The 14,652-nt window shown below is 40.1% G+C and overlaps 1 protein-coding gene across 1 annotated transcript; it reads right to left on the reverse strand.

Moving 5' to 3' along the window:
- Window positions 1-9,046: 9,046 nt before the first annotated feature.
- Window positions 9,047-13,147, reverse strand: LOC127221906 (interleukin-37-like). The gene is made up of 6 exons (XM_051183856.1): window positions 13,063-13,147; window positions 12,847-12,939; window positions 11,753-11,809; window positions 10,463-10,582; window positions 9,896-10,038; window positions 9,047-9,394 (listed from the first exon to the last, which is right to left on the reverse strand). Exons 1-6 carry the CDS (start codon window positions 13,145-13,147, stop codon window positions 9,161-9,163), a joined length of 732 nt encoding a protein of 243 aa, XP_051039813.1. The 3' UTR covers window positions 9,047-9,160.
- Between the last annotated feature and the right edge of the window lie 1,505 nt (window positions 13,148-14,652).

Here is a 14,652-nt window from a genome sequence, read left to right on the forward strand (position 1 = left end):
ATAGTGAGATCAACAACTAACTTATCCACCATCATGGAGCCCTCACCTAGTACCTGTTGGAAACAGAAGCAAATACCCACAACTAAACACTGAGCCAAACTAGAATCCAGATGCAGAGAGGGAAGACAAGACCAGGCTGCAGAAACACATAGAGACAGTTGACCTGAACAAGGAGGAGCTAATGGGTCACCAAACTGATAGCTGGGAATCCAGCATGGGACTGACTCAGACCCCCTGAACATGGGTCTCAGCTAGAAGGCCTGAGCAGTCTAAGGGACCTCTGACAGTGGAACCAGGATGTATTCCTGGTGCACAAAAGGACCTTGCGGGCACATCTCCCATGGAGGGATACTCCATTAACCTAGAGACAGGAGAGAAGTCCTAATCCCTACTTCAAATGACTTGACAGATTTAGATGACCAGTCTTGGATGGCATCACCCTACATGGGGAGGAGGGTAGGAGGGGAGGGTGGTCGGGGTGCATGTGAAGGGGGGGGGAGAGGGAGGGAGGGAGAGGGAACTGGGATCAACATGTAAAATAAAAAATAAAAAGAAAAAAGAAATAAGTTGCCTTACTACAGGCTTTTCAATTGCAAGCAGTGATAGTTTTTTCGGGCTAAATTAAGCAAAAATTATATGAAAACAAAAAGAACTTGCTAAAAGAATACTAGGTATATTCATATCAACAGAGATTACATGAGGACAAACCACAGAGAAATTCCATGGCATGGAGGTGGCCATGCACTGTCCCTACTAGGAGATGACCAGCAGAAGACAGTGTGGAAAGAACCATTTTAACATGGAATTCCAGGGCAAGAGAAGGCTGAACACATTTCTGCCAGTGACTGTTAGGGTTGAGGATGGAAGGCTGAATGGGCCTAGTGCAGATTCTGACCTCAAGGAAACCAAGCTCAATCAGGTCAATCACAAATGTATAAGGAGAACTGGTACCCAGAAACCAGAGGGGGAGAGATTATCTTGACAAGCAAGAGGGTTTTGCAACTACTGAGAGGTCTTCATGGCTGTTCTTTAATAATACAAAACAAAACAAAATGGATGAGGAGGAAATGGAGGAAGGAAGAGGAGGATACAAGGACATCATGGAGGCCAGCCATAACTCCCCATCTGATGAGGGTGGTTTATCCCAGGTTGTGGTATCCTCACACACCCATCTACATGCCTCTGGATGCATCCATCCCTGTGAGAAGCAACTGGAAGGGGCAGTGGTTTAATGGTACAAGGAGTGCCTTGCTTAAACACGTCTCCTGGTCTCACAGATGAAACAAATTTTGCAGAAAGAGCAACAAATGAAAATGGTCTTTGTGCACCCCAGTAACAGCTCACACTGCTTCTTTGGGCATCTGGGGATAGAGTGTGCCTTTTTTGTGCTTCAGGCTCCAAAGCTATTCTCTGGTCTCTCCACTCTCTGGAACTACAGCTGTCCCACCTCTCCACATCAGCCTTGCATGACTCACTCTTTTCATCCAACCATGGGGTAACAGGATTCCTCAGTCTGTGAACCTCAAAGTCCTTTAGTGTGGGAGATCCATGATTTCTTCAACATTTTACCACATCACAGTAGCATGAAAAATAAAAGACCCAGAGACTGATATTGGAGTTCAAACTTCAGGCTGAAGATTAGAAAAGCAAAGCAGCCAGCCACTAGCTCCTACCTCTATCTCATCATGTCTCCAGAAGCTGCCCATCAAGTCTCAGACTGCTGCCTCTTCTCAGTGTGGCTGGAAACTACTCTCAGAATGCAGCCTGAAACACTGGGCTCCTGTCTTTTATATATCTCTCTAGGGCTGGGATTAAATGCATGAATTCTAATTCTCTTTTAGACGGATTCAGTCTTGTATTGATCTGGGTGGTCTTGAACTCAGAGCTTCTATGGCTAACTAGTGTGGCTGCTGGGACCATTGCCTGACTTCTATAGCTTGTTGCTGGCTTTGCATCCTGAACCGTCAAGAAAGCTCTATTAAATCATAAATACTATATCAGCACATATCACTAGCAATTCTCATGCTTAATTGCCTTAAGTTCTCCCAGGTAGTCTGTTGTGGAATATTAGTTAAAGATGTGTTACATTTGTTTATGCAGTGAAACATTTGTTTAATAATGCAAAGATGTGTTGCATCCTTTGTTGCATTTGTTTAAGTCTGTGAATCTGTGTTACTTTGCTTGTATAAAACCCCTGATTAGTCTAAGAAAGAGCTGAATGATTAATAGCTAGGCAGGAAGAGATAGGTGGGGCTGGCAGGCAGAGGTAATAAATGAGGAGAAAAATAGAAGAGGGAGGAGTGAGAAAAGAAGGAGAGAAAGGAGGATGACAGGGATCAGCTACCCAGCCATACAGACAAATGCAGTAAAAGAAGGAAAGAAAAGATACACATAAATAAAGGTAAAGCCCAGAGGCAAATGGTAGACAGGATAATTTAAATTAAGAAAATCTGGCTGGAAATAAGTCAAGCTAAGGCCAGGCATGTATAAGAAAGAGTAAGTCTCCATGTGACTATTTTGGAGTTGGGTACCAGGCCCCCCCAAAAGTAAAGAGTTAAAAAAAAAAACTATAGTAGTCAACCTATTAGATCTTCTTCCATTTCCTGGGACGAGATGAACTATCTTGTGTTGACCTGTAAAGTTATCAGAATCAATGGAGTACTTGTATCAATGCTAACAAAAATTAAATACAACCTGATATTAACAAGGGTGAGTTTTTAGCCAGGCATTGGAGGTACATGCCTCTAATCCCAGCACTCAAGAGGCAGAGGCAGGAGGATCTCTGTGAGTTCCAGGCCAGCCTGGTCTACAGAGCAAGTTCCAGGACAGGCTCCAAAACAATACAAAGAAATCCTGTCTCTAAAAACAAAAATAAAACAAAAAACAAAAAAACCAAGGGTGAGTTCTTACGAAAGATTGACTGACAGTGACTGTTATAAGAGACTGCCAGAACCACAAACTTGCACATAGGCCAAAGAAAGCATCAACAAAAAGTACTTCAGCAAAGACTTAAGACTAGAAAGTTTCAGTTCAATTTTGAGCCTATGTCACCCTTGCTATTCATCACTGTTGCCATGTGTGATGGTTTGAATAGCCCCCAAAGGTAATGGTACTATTAGGAGGACGTTTGTTACTGTGAGGGTGGCCTTTAAGGTCTCTTTTGCTCAAGCTTCCCTCAATGTGACTGCCTGTTGACTTCCTGTTGCTTGCAAGCTAAGATGCAGCACTCGTAGCTCCAGCACCACATCTGCCTGAGTGCCACCATGCTCCCAATCCTGATGATAATGGACTGAACCTCTGTAAGCCAGCCACCCCAACTAAATGTTTGTAAGAGTTGTCGTGGTCATGGTGTTTCTTCACAGCTACAAAAACTCTAAAACACCAAGAAATACTGTTTTCAAAATAGCTGGTACAATCTTTTTCATTTTTTACTTTAAAAACTTCTCTTTGTTTCAATCTCTTTGAGTTTATCTGTAGTACACTGTGAAATGCATAGCCCCACAACAGTGATGTTCTACTCCAAAACAAATGTCCATATTCTTTGAAAAACTTTTTCACTTAAGTTGACAGTTATATTAGTATATGTTAATGTAAGTCCTGGTAATTTCAATGTTGTCACAACCCTCGCTATTTTAGCTAGTCACAAGTCCTTTTTAGTATCTCTAGGAGTTTCTGGTTTATACCATCTAGTATAGATGTGACTTACACAATTAGTAGCCAAGTTCATGTCATGGTTTGGGCATGCAGTTATTTTTTTTCCCCTTTGTAGGAAAACCTTAGTTTGAATACTCTTGTACTTCCCGGCAGTGAAAGCTTAGCAGTACAGCCTTTTTGAGCTTTGGCTTCAGATGCAAAACAGGTATCAAAACAGAAATGAGAATGCTGAGCTCTGCCAGAAGGCCATGCATTTCATTTGTTAAACAAAATGCTGAAATGACTCTAAGGCCATCCATACCAAAATAAGCTTTAAGGCTGACCCCTGAGAGACTTGCCATATGAGGATCTGAGAAGCAGTCTGGGATCCCTGATCTCCTTTCCCAAAATGGGATCCCAAAGTGGCAGTTTGTTGAATCTATACTGTTGGTAAGTAACTCAAGCCAGTTAAGTCCCAATTCCTGCAGATTGTATTGATTTCCAAAAGAGCACCACCCCCAGGGGGAATATGTATTCAAAACAAGTCTGTGAGGTATGCTTCAAATTCAACTTACAGTATTCCAGAACATGCTGAATTATATGTAGATTTTCAATGGAAAACATCACATATCTCCACAGTTTTTTAACCCCTTGCATATTGTCTTGGCCCATCAATCCCAAACTATTAATACTATGCTACCAGTTTTCCCATCTATCTAAGTCCCCACACTGAAGTATTTGTCTTAACTTTGGCTTCAGTCCTGACTTGGCATCATGAAAGATGGACTCTCATTTGGAAGTACAGAGATGAACTGAATAGGTAACAGCACAACCTGCCTTGTCAGCCCTGGGCACTCTACCTGAAGACTATTTATTGCATGAATAAAATACATATAGGGCACATATAAGACCCTGTAGTGGCCCGGTGTTGGTGGTGCCCATCTTTAATCCCAGCACTCAGGAGGTAGAGGCACAAAGGTCTTTGTGAGTTAAAGGCCAGCCTGGTAAACAGAGTGAGTTCTAGGACAGGCTCCAAAACAAGACAGAGAAACCCTGTCTCAAGAAACAAAAACAAAACAAAACAAAAAGACCCTGTAGTGGTATTTTCTCTTGCAGCCTACACATTCCTCCTTGACATCAAAGAGTTAAGTATTGAAGAAAACAGATTCTATCATTTGCACTGAGTGCATTTGAGGGTACCTATTAGCCAATACAAGCTGAAGATGTACTAAGCATTTTTTGCAAGATAATTAAGTCAAAACCAAGTGCAGCTTTCACACAGACCACATACTAACTACCATCCTAGGCTGCTGAGGAGTTGAAGGTACTGGGTAATTTCAAAATATCAGTAAGTGCTAGTGAAGTGCTACCATGGAGGGACAGATTCAGACCCGTGATGGCAAGATGACACCAGGCATGGTACTATCAAGGGACAGATTCAGGCCCATGATAGTGAGGTGACATCAGGGATGAAGTATCCCTAATTTGATGAAAGATGCTCTGGGCTGCATCTGGCCTGCAGTTTGTAATCTAAGCTTTAAACAAACCCATTATTTGATATTCTACTTGGAAAGCATCTGTCTTATCTATGGTAAACAGAAACTACAAAGAAATGCCTTCCACAGTGGAAGAGATTAATATATACCAGATCACAAGATCATGATCTGCCTAGGCTACAAAGTGAAAACAAGGAAAGCCTTGGACAGTCACCAAGACAGTGTTCATGCACCAAGACAGAATAGTTCGTGCACAGCGATAAAGCATGTCCAGCATGTACAAGTCTCTAGGTTCAATCCCAGCACTGCAAAAATAAATAACAAATAAAAATATAAAAACCCAAATGTTTCCCAACATATATATTATAAAATATATACTCCTACTTTCATATATCATCTTGTTTATTTGAAAAGTCAACACCTAACCTCACTATTTTGTCAGTTTAAACATCTGTGTGTTATTTCTTCAGTTTGTAATGAGAAAATTAGCATAGTTATTTTTTAAATGATAACCAATGACATGGTTTAGCCAACTGAGGAATTAAATAAGTGAAATCTGAATGAAGCATGGATTGAAATACAATGATATTATTTTTCATCATAGGAACTAGTTTAGAATGTGATTAAATCAATGTGGTTTAAAAGTACTAAGCGGTAAACTTGTCTATCCCCTCAAATGTTAACATTTGTTTGTAGTGAAACATTTCAATGCTTTCTTGTGGATTTCTGGAATACACACTGCCAGGCAGATGGCTGCAGAGTGTAGATGCAGAGCAGGGCCTCTGGTTCATCTCCAACACTTCCCCGCCCCCTCCCCTTGTCCTTCTCTCGGAAACCTTTAGCAACCAGCATCCTTGCCTCATATTCTAAGAAGCCAATGTTTTTAGGTTTTCAGTGTAGATGTGATCAAGCAGCATCTATCTACGGCTGTCCTGTTTCACTGAACATAGTGTTTTCTGATTCCATCCACGGTGTCACACATGACAGGATTTTGTTTTCTCTTATTCTTTCTTACTTTTGGCCATCTAATATTTAATTGTATATATCTACCACTTTACCTAGTCATCATCATTTTAGCGGACATGTGGTTTCTTTCCTAGCTATTATGAACAGTGCTGCAATAAACATGGGAGTGAGGCTGTTGCTTGGGCATCTCAATTGCCTTTCCATGGCCCCATTCCTAGTAATGAGATTGATGGATCATATGGTGGTTTTATTTTTGAGGACTCTGCATACTGTAATGTGCTGTTATTAAAGCAGAGGCTCACAGTCTGTGCCCCAAGTCAGGCCTGGCTACTCAATCAAAACCCCAGGCAAAACCATCTGGAGGACCTCACTGCAAAATGTTTTTGATGATTATCTCAGCAAAAGGAAAATAAATGGTAAGGCTGTTTACTGCCCTCGATGCACTTGGTAGACTCCTTCCATTTGAAAAAAAAAAAAAAAAGTACTAAGCGGCTATTAATAAAATGTTTCTTGAGTGAATTAACTCGATGTTGTAAAAAAATATTCAAAACAGTTAAACTCCCCTTCTCTGTGAGGACATGGTCTAAGGCCCATAGTTGATGCATGAAGTTATGGGTAGTATCAACATTTAAACTCTCCTTCTCTGTGAGTACATGCTTTAAGCCCCATAGTGGATGCATAAATCTGAGGAGAAACCTCAACAGTAAAACCCTCTTTCTCTGTGAGGATGTGTTCTAAGGCATATAGTTGATTCCTCAAGCTGTGGATATGGTCAGCAATTAAACTCTCCTTCTCTGTAATGACATGGCCTAAGGGTTATAGTAGATACATGAAACTATAGATCATATCAACAGTTTAACTCAACTTCTCTTTTACAATATGGTTTAAGTCTTATGGTGGATGCATCAAGATTTGCATAATATCAACAGTTAAACTCTCCTCTATGACAGAATGGTCTAAGGAAGGCCTATGATGGATGCCTGAAGCATCCTGGAAGGCCTGTGGAATGTCAGGAGTTCAACTCTCCTTCTTTGCGAGGAGATGGTCTAAGGCCTATGATAGATGCTTGAATCTGTAGATGGTATCAAGAGTTAAACTCTTCATCTCTATTGTGCATGGAGGAAAGTCTGGATAGTTGCTTGAAGACAAGGCCCTAGTCCTACAATATAGGCATGAAGCTATGAATTATCTACAATTAAACTCTCATTCTCTGTGAGGAATTTATCTATGGCCTATGATGGACGCTTTAATCTGTAGACACTATCACAAATTAAATTCTCCTTAACTTTCAGGTCATGTGCTAAACTCTATGATGGATTCCTTAAGACATAGCTAGTACTGACAGGTTAAAACTCCTTGTCACTGAGGACATGGCATAAAATATACTTGGGATGAGTGAAGCTGTGGACAGTATCAAAAGCAAAACTCTCCTTGTCTATGAGGATATAATATAAGGCTTACAGTGAATTAATGGACAGTTGATAGTATCAACAGTTAAACAGTCTTCTGTGAGGATATAGTCTAAGATCTACAATGGATGTCTACAGCTGTGGACAGTATTAACAGTTAAATACTCCTTCTCTAAGAATATGGTTTAAGCCCAAGACTGGATGATTCATTTTATGATACTTGATAGTTCCCATAGTTAAGTTTTTCTTCTCTTTTGAGAACAGGGTATAAGGCCTATGGTGGATGCCTGAAGCTGTGGATAATATCATCAGTTATACTCTCCATCTCTGTGTAGACATGTTCTAAGGAAGGCCTAAATTGAATACCTGAAGCTGTGGATAATATCAGCAGTTAATTAAATTCAACTTCTCTTTGACAACATGTTTTAAGGCTGGCTGTAAATGCCTGGAGATATGGTAGTATCAACAGTTAAACTGTCTTAATCTGTGAAGACATGTTCAGGCCTATAGTGGATACCCATAGCTGTAGATAGTATCAAATCCTGTACATGCTACTAGGCTTCTTCTATGCATGTGTGCCTGTTAGAACGTTTAATTTTTCAGTAGACACATTTCAACTTGTATATTTCAGCAACTTTAGCATCTAATTTCCCCTCCTTTCCTATTACATTGAAAACATTCCCCTTTTCACTCAAAGGAAGGATTTTATAGTTTCTCTTTGTGTTATCTGGTTCCTAAGATTGGCAGCATCACTAAGAATTCTTGAACTATGGGGCTATTATGAAATACAGTAAGGGCTATTTGAACACAAGCACTGGGATTCCATGAGAATAGATCCAACAATTGAGACAGCTAGTAAGTAAGCAACAGATCGTATATACAATGCTGATGTACATGGCAAATGAGTAATTCCCAAGTTGGGGGGTGTGAGATTTTATCACTCTATTTGGAATGTACACAGTAGAAGAAACTTATGAGTTATTTATTTCTGGAATTTTCCATTTAAATATTACACAGTATTTATAATAATAAAAAATGGATTGTTTAAAGGCACTGCAGATTATCTATTTTGATTATCTATTTTCACTGAAATGTTAAATCTTGGTTTTCCTCAAATGCTGGTTTTTTTTCTTATTTTGTCGTTAATCATGGCATTTTTAAACTCTAAGTTACTAAGAGTAACTAAGCTAATGTAAGCATCAATATTTTCAGCTGGATAGTAATCACTGCAGTTCACTAGTTGATAAGGGAAAGGCACAGCTGGAGACTGGGTAAATAGTTGGATTTTAGTCTTAAGATAACACAGGTATGGTCTGTCTTTCTAACAGATACTGAATGGCAGATAACAGAAGAACACCAACAGGCTAGCTGTGTCATGGAATATAGAATCATCCAGAGGAGGTCAGAAATGTTTTTAGAAAATAGGAAACCCCCTTAAGGTTTGAGATTGTTTTTCTCCATAAAGTTATTTCAGCCTACAAATTTCAAATTAACTATAAACACTTTAAAGAAATAAATCACACACACACCAAATCCCCAAGCTTGCTGATTGAAGGTACTATTTATAAAGAGAAGTTACTCCTATTTGTTGATGGGTGTCAGGCTGAGGCCAAATCCTGCTATCATAGCTGGTCTGGCCACTGTCCTGTTGTGCTTTCAGTTTTTAATCTCATTGAAATCCACATTTGCATTTACAAATTCAAAGTGGGTATTTTTGTGCTTCCCCAGCTCTTTTGTCACTCCTACAGGTTGCCTGGGTGTGCTGCTGGTGTAGATAAAGTACCCTCGATTAGCAGCTGACTCCAGTGTGAAGTAGGAACCAGCCTTTTCCTTCAGGAAGGTGAAGGACAGGAGCTTATCTCGGCTCAGTGACTTCAGTTCTTTAATTTTCTTTTTGAAAGACAAAGGAGAATTTATTAGTAGCTGCTACAGTTTAGATCTAGAACATTCCCCCAAAGCCCTGGTGCTCACCTTGGGGCTATTGGGAGGTGATGGGAACATTATGAGGTGCTTAGTTACTGGTCACTATGCCCTCAAAGGGGATTGTGGGACCTCAACCCTTTTTCCCTCTTCTGCATCCTAGGCATTAATCGAGCAGTCTGGACCTCCTCCTCCCCATGTACTTCCACTGTAGTATACCACCACAGGCCCCAGAGAAACAGGATTAATTAGCCAAGACTGTGAACCAAAATCTTTTTTCTCTTTAGAAGGTGATTGTCTTGGGTATTTGTTTCTGTGACTGAGAAGTGGTTAACATATCACCAGGCTACTTTTGCGAGGAAAGAAGCAAAGATGAGGATGGTCTTGGCTAAAGTTTAGGTTGTGGGTCTTAGCACTAAGAATTTCTACTTCTCTGAGCTGAAGGACAGGGGAGATTTCCTTAGCTCTTACCTTTAATTCTAATGAGGGACGTTTCGGTTTTTTGACTCTATCGCAACAGAGATAGCGTTCTCCCTTAGATACAGCCAAAAGAATCTTATTTGCCTTTGAGCTGCTGGCTTTTCTTACGGGTAAAGTTGACACATAAAAGGTCTCTGGGAAAAGAAAACTGGGTCATCTTTAGAATAAAAACTTTGTCCTGCTCCCCTTTCCTTTCTTCTTTTTCCTGTTGAAGTTTCAGGCATAGTTAGCTTGATAAATCCTCACAATCATATTGATTCTAGAGCCTAGCACATTCTAGTTCTCAGAATCTCCCCTCTCCACCTCTGGTTTTGATCACTCTGCTGTCTGCAGAGACTTCATTTGATTGGAGGATGCCTGCAGTTCCCTCTATCATCTCTTTCCTTCATTCTCATTGCTGGTTCCAAACTCACACCCAGCTGCTCAAGGGATAGTAGCACTTCCTCCTTTTAAGAGGAGGAGGAACCAAGCACTCCCCTTGGAGAGGGGCAGGACCTACCCAAGGTCTGTGGGGGAGCACTTATCACTGCCATTGGGTAAAGAAAATTTGAGGGTCACCTCCACGTTTTCCATACTTGTCTGGAACCGCCACAAGGGTGCTGCCTTCGAGGACGAGAATCTGCTGGTTTGTATCGCGAATGAAATGTTTGTTTGGGGAAGGTGGCTTAATGCTTGCACCTGGAAAACAGTAACAGAAGTTACAAATAGTGAACCAGTCTGAGGCAGCTATAAGTCTTTGTTTTATGCTTCAAGCTTAGACACTATATAGTCCTCTTGTTATTTATTTGTTTATTTACTTGCTTACTTATCTATTTTTTTTTCTCTCTCTCTACTCACTGATACAGGAGCTTTGAACTTTTGGGGGCACTGAGACCATGATGACTCGGGAACAATCATCTCTTTTCAATCATTCACAAGGCCGAGTTACTAAATTTCCCCAAATATTATATTTCAGATCAATAAAGTGGGGATTCAACAAAGTAGCCACCTTCCATGGGGTTGGTAGCCATGGTATTAAGACTTTGCTTGTCTGAACCCTCTTCCTGCTGGGCCTGTACCCTCAGCCGAGCCATAATGCCATGGATCTCTGTTGTGTCAGGTGCCCGCTGTGCTGATGGTGAGGACAATAGAAGGGCAGGGATAAGAGGGTGGGGCAGGAGGCAGCCAGAAGCTGTAACTCTGTGTCAGGAAGGGAGTTGACAATGAGAGATTGCCAGAGGGAGATACCTGCATTTATTAAGACTTCCTATGTGGGCAGGGTTAGCTGCAACTATGGCTAGGGATTTGTCTGAATATGAATTTACTGTGAGACAGAGGACTTATTCATGTTGCCATCTCTGTTAGAGTAGATGACTTGTCCATGAGTGACAGAGGTCAGATTTTAATCAAGGGAAGAGAATGAGCCAAATACAGACTGAATCTCCTTAGAATAGCAAATGATAGTATAATAGGTCATCGATTGCACTATATAATTATATATCATATGCATACAATCATACACACAGACTATCCCTTGCCTCATGAGCACGATGCCTTCAACTGGCACCCCTCATTTGTAATATCCTCCCTATTGTCTTCTGTCCATTGTTTGCCTACCCTGTGATGTGTGCTCAGCCTACCATGTGATTTGTACTTCTCTGTTGAAACCTGTTCTTTCACCTGGACACCAAGTCTTGTATGGATTTTCAGGGTTTATTCTATTTGAAAAGTTAAGATTGTTGAAGTCGCAAAGGAAAGGTGCCACACCACACATTGCTCAGATGTCATCAGAAAGAGTTGCTTACTTAGTTGAGGAGGCTGAACATCCAACCACCCCTACTTGTTACTCCATAATCCCTTGAAGATTACCTGAATGGTTGGAAATCATAGCAACAGAGCTGGGATCTGACAGCAGAGGGCATTTTGCTGTTGAATCAAAGACAAAAGATTAGCAAGTCAATTCCATTAGCTTGGAGTGTATAGTTAATTGGACTATGCAATGATTCCATTCCTAATGTCTACAGTTTCTAAATCCTGATTATAAGCACATATGCGGAAGGCTTGCAAATGTGTTTTAAAAGAGATTCTATAGCTGTCAATGTTAGGAGGTTCCGGTTTCACAATGTGAGGTAAGATTATTTTATAGAAAGAATTCTCAGATATATTTTCTCAAAATATTTGGATAAGAATCGCATAAATTGTGGGCTGGAGAGAGTGTTAGTTTCTCTTCCATAGGACTTGAGTTCAATCCCCAGCACCCACAAGAACACTCATTACTGTCAGTAACTCCACTCCCTCTTCTGTCCTATACATGCATTGCATAAACTTGGCGCACTGATACATATGTAGGCAAAACACCCTTACACATAGAATTTTTTTAAAAAATCAATATCTTAAAATATTTTAAATCACAAAAATATATAATGTATTGACATAGTCAGATTCCTCTTGTCTAAAGGGTAATATGCTTTAGTGATATTTTGTTTGTTGTTTGTGTTTGTTCATTTGTTTGTTTGTTTTTAAAGAAGAAAGTTTGGAGATTGCCAAACAAACCACTGGAAAAGTGATGCTTTAAAACATGTGTATCTAAACTTGATCTACTGGGCCAGCAAGGTATCTAAGTGCATAAAGGCACTTGCTGCTAGGCTTGGTGACCTGAATTTGATCCCTGAGTTTGGCGGTAGGAGAGACCATGGCATCTGTCCTCCTGACCAATAATTTAATACAATGTAAAAAAATAAAAATCCTGTGTTTGCTGATGATACATCTGAGGTCCTAAACTGTAACATGTCTATCTCCATCACTGGCTTTGTCTACCTAATGTCCTGGAGGAATTCCTGAAGCTCAGATGTCTTACAGGTTGGTCAGAGAACACATGGCTTCTGTGGGTAGTTTTAAGAACAGTTCCCAGTGATTGGAGACCATGTTTTGAGGCCAGGAATGGGTTAAAATAGGTTTCTTACCTTTTGGCTCTGTACAGAATTCAGCCTGATCTCTGTAGCACTTAGGGTAATTTTTCGCATCTGAACAATTATCTGAAGATGCCATTGCCTGAGCTGAGAGTGAACAGTGGGAAAGATAAGGGAAGGCAGACCAGCATACACCGAAGAATATTGATTATGGAAACTTTTAACCCTTGGAAGCCTCCTCTTACATCTCTGGTACCTGTAGGTTCTTACCCTCTGGCTCTGTATGGGATTCAGCATGGTCTCTGTAGGGCTTAGGGTCAATTTTCACCTCTGAGCAGCTATCTGAAGATGCCATTGCCTGAGCTGAGAGTGAACACAGTGGGAGAGGTAAGGAAAGGCAGGGCCAACATACACAGGAGAATATTGATTATGGAAACTTTCAACCCTTGGAAGCCTCCTCTTTGATCTCTGATATCTGCAAGACATAGTCCTGTCCCCACTTGGAAATGTTGCCTTAATGTCATGAGGATAGCTTTATTCCCATTCAGAGTATAATTCTAGTTGAATTTTACTTGCAAAGATAATTCTGGGTTTCCTTTTAAATAAACATTTACTTTTAGACATTGGTTGTATTGTATTTCTCATGTGAGTTTATTTTCCAGGAACCATATAGAGTTCTTCCTGAATGCAGGATCTGAGTCAGATGGCCTCGAGAGAGCTGAAATCCTGTATTTTCAATACCTTCACAATGCTGCTGCTGGTGGTAGATCAGAGGTCACATTGGGTAGGTAGCAAAGCTGGAAAAGATTCAACTACCAGTGTCCTGAACTAGATCAGGCTCACAATCATATTTGTGTTGTAGGATCCAGGATCTCACTTCTTTGGAGCTAATTAGTATGTTGTAGAAACACAAAACAAAAAAAAAAAAAAAAAACAAAAAACAAAAAACAAAGCTAACTTTGGCAATCCTGAAAAATAAAAGAACTGATGGGGGTGTCATTATCTCCAATTTCAAGTTGGTCTATAGAAATATAGTGATAAAAATAAAAAAACAGCATGGCATTGGCACAAAACAGACATGTTTATCAATGGAATTGAATTAAAAACACAGATATAAATCCACATACCTATGGAAGCCTGATTTTTTTTATGGCGAATCCAGAAACACACATTGGAAAAAGAGCATCTTTAACAAATGGTGCCAGTCAAACTGGATGCGTGTAATAGGATATAAATGGATCTACCTCAAGACCCAGCTATACCACTCTTAGGCATATGCTCAAAAGATTCTCCATCCTACCCCAGAGACATTTGCTCAACCATGTTCATTGCTGCTCTATTCATAATGCCAGAAATTGGAAACAATGTAGATTTTACTCAATAGATGAATGGATAAAGAAAATGAAGTACATTTACACAATGGGGCATTACTTAGCCATTTAAAAAATGAACTCGTAAATTTACAGACAAATGGATAGAACTAGAATGAGGTAACTCAGACCCAGAAAGACAAATATAAAAAAAAAATGGTACTTATTTGCATATATGTGGCTATTAGCTGTTAAGTCAATGATAACCAAGCTACAATCCACAGAATCATAGAGGTTAAGTATAGAGTAAGGGATTAGGGGGTACAGATATATCTCATTAGGAAAAGGTCATAGAATAGATAGTTATGGGTGGATGGTGGTAAGCCTGGAACAGAGATCTCAAATGGGAGGGGGAAAAGGAAGGAGGAAATAAGGAAATACAGCTAAAATTAAGGACCATTTGAGGGGTCATATGGAAACCTAATATAGTAGATGCTTTCTAAACTATATACATGTATGAAGGTGATCTAAATGGAATTGCCAAATAATG

Source organism: Phodopus roborovskii, unplaced genomic scaffold (genome assembly GCF_943737965.1).
Source record: "Phodopus roborovskii unplaced genomic scaffold, PHOROB, whole genome shotgun sequence".
NCBI lineage: Eukaryota > Metazoa > Chordata > Mammalia > Rodentia > Cricetidae > Phodopus > Phodopus roborovskii.

Bases quoted from the DNA above. Each gene is read 5' to 3' on its own strand.
- LOC127221906 (XM_051183856.1), bottom strand. From the start codon at position 13,147: ATGGCATCTTCAGATAGCTGCTCAGAGGTGAAAATTGACCCTAAGCCC. The intron at 11,810-12,846 runs GTAAGAAACCTA...TTGATTCAACAG, and splicing joins ATTCTGTACAGAGCCAAAAG to CAAAATGCCCTCTGCTGTCA. The intron at 10,583-11,752 runs GTAATCTTCAAG...ACTGTTTTCCAG, and splicing joins TATGATTTCCAACCATTCAG to GTGCAAGCATTAAGCCACCT.